The 8,051-nt window shown below is 32.9% G+C and overlaps 1 protein-coding gene across 1 annotated transcript in view; it reads right to left on the bottom strand.

The window, feature by feature from the left end:
- Window positions 1-7,383, bottom strand: part of LOC108550965 (aminopeptidase N) — a 19,437-nt gene extending 12,054 nt beyond the window's left edge. Inside the window, exons 1-6 of the mRNA XM_017904939.1 lie at window positions 7,263-7,383; window positions 6,743-6,806; window positions 5,064-5,326; window positions 4,300-4,506; window positions 2,806-2,961; window positions 1,708-2,034 (exon numbers count right to left, since the gene is read on the bottom strand). Coding sequence (XP_017760428.1) covers window positions 1,708-2,034; window positions 2,806-2,961; window positions 4,300-4,506; window positions 5,064-5,326; window positions 6,743-6,806; window positions 7,263-7,297 — 1,052 coding nt within the window. The 5' untranslated portion in view covers window positions 7,298-7,383. The remainder of the gene's footprint in view (window positions 1-1,707; window positions 2,035-2,805; window positions 2,962-4,299; window positions 4,507-5,063; window positions 5,327-6,742; window positions 6,807-7,262) is intronic.
- Window positions 7,384-8,051: the final 668 nt, after the last annotated feature.

Below are 8,051 nucleotides of genomic sequence, written 5' to 3' on the forward strand. Positions count from 1 at the left end.
TATAATATGTATAGCAATACAAATTAAATGTAATATATATTTGACTCTGTTTGACAGATAGAACATATTTTTCAGTATATTTTATGCGAATAACGAATTATTGAATTAGTGTAAGTTTACATAGGTTGAAAAATTTAAAACCTTATATTAATTTACACCGATTCAATAATATCTATTGCAGTTATATATTGTTAGTTTTCATTAAATAAAAATATTTAGTATTCATACTGTAATGCAATTTCTGCGAAATTATTCGATTTCAGAGATTATTCTGGTTTTTTATTTTATCATTATGCGTAATCTATTATTTATCAGAGTATTTAAAAATAAAGCAGAACTATTTTATGTAGCAGCAATAACTTTGCAAATTTGTATTTCTTTTCCTGCGAGTTTTGTATATCTTCGAGTAGAATTATATTTCTGACATATTAAGTTTAGTATATATTTTAATACAGATTTTTAGACAATTAATCGAACAGTTCAAATGAATGAATGTCAATAGTTAACTATGATAGGACCACCAGACAAATTATATCAGGAAGCACTCTACTAGTAAAACTTTCCTCTCTCGAGAACAATCGATTATCGTGGAAAGTTACATTGCTATTCCAACGAACTTGAATAATGTTGAGACGTAAAATTTTTGGAGAAGGTATCAATAATAGTAGTTAGATTATTTTTTGCGAAAATATCTTTTCAATTATACGTTTAATATTTAAAAGTACGTTTTAATTATACGGTTTTCATTAATATTATCAGAGCTGTAGATGGTAAACCTGGATCATTTGATGAATTTTCAAGTTTTATTTTAAAATTACTTTTCAATGTTGTACGAAACATAATCTATTTTTGAACTAATATGACTTTTTTCTGAATTTATTTCATGTGAAAAGTAAATTAATATATTAGTAATTAAATGATTTATTTGTCACATCACAAGAAAAATTATTTGTTATTTGACATGTAGTCTCAAAGATTTATATTATTACTGTTTCTTACTAACTATAGTTATTGTTCAATACTTATTCCGGATATTGTCTCAAAAATAAATTTTCAATTAAGAAATAAACCTTATTTCCTCTAATGATCGATTCACCAATTAATTATTTGATTGACCAAATGAAAAACATAACATCCACTGGAATACATTATTTAACAAATAAATAATATCTTTAAATTATTATTTAAAAGAAATTTTGTCCAGGTCTAGGGAATAATCAATTATAAAATAGATCAATTCAGCTATGTACTAAAGAAAAGATTAGCTTCTGATAATATTTATGATATCTGTTAAGGATTATTAATAGGAATTAATCCCTTGCATTCGGTGATTTTTTCGTTACAGAAAAATAGTAATTCGAAGATTTTCTGCCATTAAGGCGACGATATTTTTAAAACGGCAAATAAGAAATCGTATACAAATTAAGACGTAGAATTATTTTACTTCGAATAGTACTTCGTTGGGTAATTTTAAATTTGATATATTAATTAACATCGATGTTTAGAATCTGATTAAATGGCGACCGAGGGTCGCCTCTCGAGTGCAAAGGGTTAATATAAAAATATTAACAGTTTTATAGGTTTGAATGACCACACTATCGTAAAACAGATCAATTCTGTCGTGTATTTTGTTATAAACATAAAAAAGAAATTAGCTAGATATTTTTCATAATTTACTATCTTTGATAATAGTAAAACGATACGTACTTGAAGAACATCAGGCCCCATCTGTCAGACGCCTTAGCAGCATTATACGAGGGAACAGCTACCAAGTCAAGTTTTCGTAAACTAATAGAGCTGTTGAAGTAATCTTGTAAATAATTCATAATCTTGACAACCTTGTTAGGTACGTCCCTTAAAGAGTCCAAGTATTCCTTTCGACCCCACACTTTAATCTCGAGCTTCCTACCATCCATCTCATTGATTTCTTGCGTGGGTGTGATGCTTTCGAGATCCGATACGATCAAAGCCAATTGATACGTTAACATTTTCGGTGTTTCCACGAAGTGATCCCAGATTAAATTCGGCTCGTCTCTGAGTAAGAAACATATTCAAATCAGAGAACAGAAATTATACGTAATAGTGTATGTTTATGTTCTTACATGGATAATGATGAATATTGCTTATTAGAGCTTCTGTGTTAATTATTATAATTCGTTATTATTAATTTGTAATATTTAAATCCTAAGGGCTAATGGTTTGCAAATTAATTCGTACTATTTTTAATTTTGAGATGATTATATATGTACAGCCATGTAATTAGTTTATATAGGGAATAATTTATACATACTTCCTGTTAAAAGTTAAAAAGTAAAGGAACCATTTGTGATTGGATTAAAATATTATATATTTAATATAAATTTAGTAACAATTATAAATTAATCTCTGTGTATGTTATTATTAGAAGGTGAAAAGTATACAAAAATTCGCGAATCATTGATTTGTATCTTACCTGTTGTCTGTTAAGGTAACTGATGCTTCTATTTTGTACAAAATGAAAGGTTACCTTATGTGCGAAAAATTAGCATGGTATAGATTATAAAACAAAAGGCCATTTTATGCACGGAAAAATTAGGAAAACTGTATGAATTTTAAAACAATAGGTATAAATGTAAATGATAAAACTGAAGACATCGATTTTTTCATTTTTCATTTTATCTGTTATTAAAAAAATACTATCAATATTTTTATTCATCTAGTTGCTTGTAGACAAAAAAAAATGGAAAAAAGGAAGGAATAATGGAAGAAATATTTTAACAGATATAATAGATGTAAATAAATAAATCGTTATTTTGTATCACTTACGCTTCAGTGCTGCTCTCTAGCGGGGTGTTTGAAAGGGCAGTCATGTTCTTTGGTCGCAAGACGCTAAACTTGAAGGGCGCTTTATAAGGAGGTTCGTCCATACAGGGGAAGACATTGTGTGCATTAGCCAATCTGAGAGTCATAGCCACGAAGGGACTACAGATGAAAACAAACTATGTATGAAACTCTTTTCGTTTTCCCTATGCTAATAAAATACAGAAAAATCGTTTACAGAGTCTAGTAGAATTAATAATGCAAAACAGAACCAATACAATAGAACATCGATTATCAAGTACGTTAATTACTCGAATTTTTTATTTTTTATTAGCTCATTAGTATTTGTAGAAGATTTGTTAGCTCGAGGCAGAACGTAAAGTGTATATAGTCTTGACGTGTGTGTCTCATTTCGAGATATTAAAAGATTCGTAATTCAAATACGTTATAAATTAAAAAATTAATTGCTACAGAGCGAGAAAATTCAACATAACAACTCAATTTTCCATTATTTTATCAAAAATAGTTCTATTTCATTGTAATATGAACGAATGGAACAGAAAATAAACGAAGAAATTATTTTCTTCAGATTTTCAACATGGACCACTTTTGTGATTACCGACGCATATACACATTCATCGGATATAAGGACTACAATATATACCTACAATACGTAGTCAAAGGTAAAATTTTATATCTTAGATATATTTCTGTTTCATTGTTCCCCGAAACAATGGGTTATTAATGTGTTCTGCAGGTATGTACGGATCCGAATGGATTTGTCCCTAGATTAATTCGAATAATCAACGTCATAGATAACTAGGAGGTGGCGCCACTTTTCACATGATCCACAATTTTATTTTTCTTCACGTATTATTTTATTCACCTTAACCTAATAATTTTTATTGCTCGATTAATAATTGAGAATGTTTCGATAAAAAACGATTAAAAATGATTATAAATATTTTTCTAAAATTTTATTCCGATATGTTACTTTTCTTGGACGTATGTTAGGTATTGCTGGCAGAGTTATTACTCAATTATTTCTTTCTCCTCGGTTTATGACAGAGAGTTATAGGATTATTAAAATGTATTAGTTTATTTTCAAATTGGTGTCAGTATATGCAACAAATTTATGTTGTACACTTTCTGGGAACAACGATATTCATTACGATCCATGTATAATATTTAACAATTGCAAGTATTTAGATCAATATTAAGGTTATATATTAAATAAGCTAAAATCGAAATTTCTGAGGCCAATAACTAGATTTATAATTTTGGTTTATAGGTTCTTCTTTCGGAAACATTCTCAATTAGTTTTTTAACAACTATACTCGTAACGATTGTCGACGTGAATTTGCTTTTTAACACGTTCGATGCTTGCAATATTTCAGGTCTATTGCAAGCACTGGCAAATCGTGGGTCTATCTCAGACAACAAAAGCTGTGGCTACGCCACTGATCAAAATTTTACTATATATACTGTAATCGCAATTACTGTTTTTTTCCATTGTTGTCGGTGTATTCGTTTTTGAAGAAACCCCTGGACTTGTCGGTGGTAAAGTTTCCGATGAAGGTGATATCTACTTCGCAGCTGCTGCCGCTCTTCAGTATCTGTTCCAAGTGAATCGAGTACAAAGGTTTCCGAGAAGTAGGAACCTTGACCCTCGCAACGTTCACATCCATCAGTGGTAGACCTAATTCTCTTTTATTTTTCGTTTAACAATCAGATGTTAGTTTTGAAGAATAATCTGAAGACTGATTTTCTTTTTCTGGTAGTATAGACGATAAGGAAAGTTTATAATTATGAAAAATAAAATAAAATTTACAATTTCTACTTGTCTTCAATTGTAAAACGCTAAGTTTACTAAATGACCGGTGGATGGAAAATGAAGAAATTGTAACATTGTAATAACATTGTAGTATAAATAGTAACTATATTATATAGTAACATCGTACATAGTGTAATTTGGTATACAGAGTGGACCACCTTCATTGAATGTGATAAATTAAATTCCTGTGTTTTTCATATTATAGTTAATTTCGTGAAAATCAAATGTGGTTATCACGAATAATTTTATGGGCTACCATTTACGACAAATCGAGTTTTCGATTCTTCAGTGTTTAAATAATTGGAAATAATCGAAACGATCGCGTTAGATGGCTCACCCTGTATATATAGCAACGCATAATAGTTGTATGTAGTAATGTGATAATTAACGTAATTAATAGCTTTTGATTCACAGGATTTCGTTGACTTACCTTTCCATGAACGACGCTTCCGTGATCCTAACGTTGTACTTCAAGACCATAAGATTTGGATCAACGTTGAGCATGATCGTGTCACTGCTATTCGTCCAGGTGACATTGATTTTAACACGACCTTTGAATTGATCATTCCCAATAAAGGGTCGAAGCTCCAGATGGTAGCTGGTTGGTATTACTTCCGGTGCTACTCTAGCCTGGCTTATTTTGAAGTATTCGATGTCTCTCAGGTCTATACTCCGTTTTAATTTCCCTAACACCTGCGAAGTGAATCACTATGAATTTCTCTTCTCTTATCGCTGCATCTCTGTCGTATGAAATATTTTACGAAATACAGTGAAATCTCGATCATCCGAATTAATTTGGGGACACGTGTAGGTGTTGGGATGGCCGAATTTTCGGATAACAGAATACGTACCTTTTTGATTTAAATTTTTATATTAAAATTATATTTTAATATAAAATTAAATTATACATATTTTATATTAAAATTTTATTAAAATAGCAATAATAGCAATAATAAATGGCATAAGCAATGAAAACGTATGGGTCCCAAATTTTCTTAGCTGCTAAGTGACATAATTTTCTTGGAAAATTTAATTCAGTAAAATTACGTTGCTTCTCGATGTTTCATATCATCTTAGCCCCATTTGTACAGTTTCAAGTGCTTAAAAATCAGTATCGTCGTTAAATTCATGTTCTACTCCATTATTCGAAACAGACAGAACACTATGATACGAACATGATCAATTAAAAAAGTTTCATCGCATTTAAACTGTTCTATCGCGTCAACGTTATCACAGAGCTATTCTATTGTAAATTTATTTAGATAAAGAAAGATTCGTAAAGGATAATAGAGGGTTCGGATGATAGAGTGTTCAGATAATGGAGATTCTACTGTATTTTCAGTCTCATTTGTTTTCTCATGTGCGAATATACTTCTACATTAATAACAAGATTAATATCTTTATAATAGGACCCTATATAACACGAGAGATTATACATTACAGGGATAGCATTTGAAATACCAGCACCAAACTCGTCAGTACTAGCTGCGAAAGTTAATACTGCACACTCAGGCACCAGTAATTAACACCAATAATTAACCGTTCTACACCGAGAGTAAAAGCGAGCAGAGCAGAGTATGTTCACGGGTTTGTCCATTCTTTGAAGTACCAATTTCAAACTCATTATAGGGGTAGCAGTCCTGAGAGTTATTTACAAAAATTCGAATTTCACTTTGAAAAACACAAAAGGTAAATCTACGTTCATTGATTCGGAGAATTTTTAGAAGCATAATCCAGTTTTTTCTCCAACACATATATATTTATAAATATATATTTATTAATTATAATTATATATATTTATTAATTTCAGCCCTTAGACCCAGAAATGGACAGAAATGGACACAATATCCACACATTCACATTCTCCATATTTTAACTTACAAATTAGTTCTTTACATCCATCCGCCAGCATACTGTCATCTCTCTCTCTCTCTCTCTCTCTCTCTCTCTCTCTCTCTCTTTTTTCTCTGTCACACCGCGTATTGTAGGTGCTATATCACAGGTAACCCGCGAATTATCTCCGAATAATCTAATAGAATACTCGCCTGACATCTATCCAAAGTATTATCGTATTATTAACATTAATAACAATAAATCTGGATTACATACATCCTGTGGAAAAGTGAAAACCAGGAAAAACCCAGCGACAGCTGCTATCCACCTCATAGTCTTCCTGCGGAGCAAGTCGAAACGATTATTCTGTGGAATCTCAGCCAGTGAATTTGTTAAAAACTATTCAACCGAAACAAAACTGATAGTTCACGTAGATAGTTGGATCAAATGGAACGGACTGCCTCGACAATTATCCTCTATCGTTATTCTTTTCTGTATTCTACAGATCATCATCAGAACCGAAACAAAACTGATAGTTCACGTAGATAGTTGGATCAAATGGAACATGAACGGACTGCCTCGACAATTATCCTCTATCGTTATTCTTTTCTGTATTCTACAGATCATCATCGACGAATATTAAATAGACACATGGACGTTCTTTCCACTTGGCATATTTTTCCTCGATATCACTCGATTAAGTTTATCAAGACACTGGTACCCATGGATAGTCGAACTGCACAGTAGCCATATGCCTTGAACGTTCGACTATCATCGATACTGCACAGCGACTTACTTCGCGATCCTCATCCAACACGTCCGTACTTGCATGCGGTGGACAACGATCTAACCGAAGCAATTCGTGTATTTCGAAAGATCACCCACGACCACGTCGATCAATCCCTTGACTCCCGTCGCTTGACCTTGATACCAGCAGCCAATATTCTCCAAGTGCCAAAGGACCACGTTGGAACGCGAACGTTCGCGAACTAGCCCTCCAGCTTTCTGCTCTTTCCAGCTGGACCATCCAGGCAATTCGCTAAGAAAGAAACGAAAAAGATGCAAGTGTAAAAATGTGTACGACTAGGGAGTAGAGAAAACGTGAACACCCACGTGATAGGGGGTACCCGGTGAAGGATTGGTGTCCAAAGCACGGATTCAAAGCGCTTAGATCCACTTAGCCGCGTAATCGGTGGATCGTCCATTATCCAATTCCATCGGGCAGACGTCACAAAAGGGTCTAATCACGACGGTACCCGTCGGTGACGGATGAGAAGCGTAGCGTCAATGGCCAATCCCGAAAGCATCAATGGAAATTGAGATGCCACGAGCTACTCCGTGAATCTCTTCGGGGTCTGGCACTGATTCTGCAACCAGAAACCATTGTGTATTCGTTTAATGTTTGAAAAGCCGCCAATTCAGGTCTGGGCTCGACGTTCGTTTCCGATTCGGTGTCAATTAGGGCTGATAGCGGGTCTTGTTGTCGTATGCGTTTTCTTCTTCGCGCGTTTATGGGACAGCTAGGCCATTCGTGCCACTTGTCGACGTGTTTTCTTCAACTTCCAGGGTGCTCCACGATTGGCAT

Source organism: Eufriesea mexicana, unplaced genomic scaffold (genome assembly GCF_001483705.2).
Source record: "Eufriesea mexicana isolate 0111107269 unplaced genomic scaffold, ASM148370v2 scaffold3519, whole genome shotgun sequence".
NCBI lineage: Eukaryota > Metazoa > Arthropoda > Insecta > Hymenoptera > Apidae > Eufriesea > Eufriesea mexicana.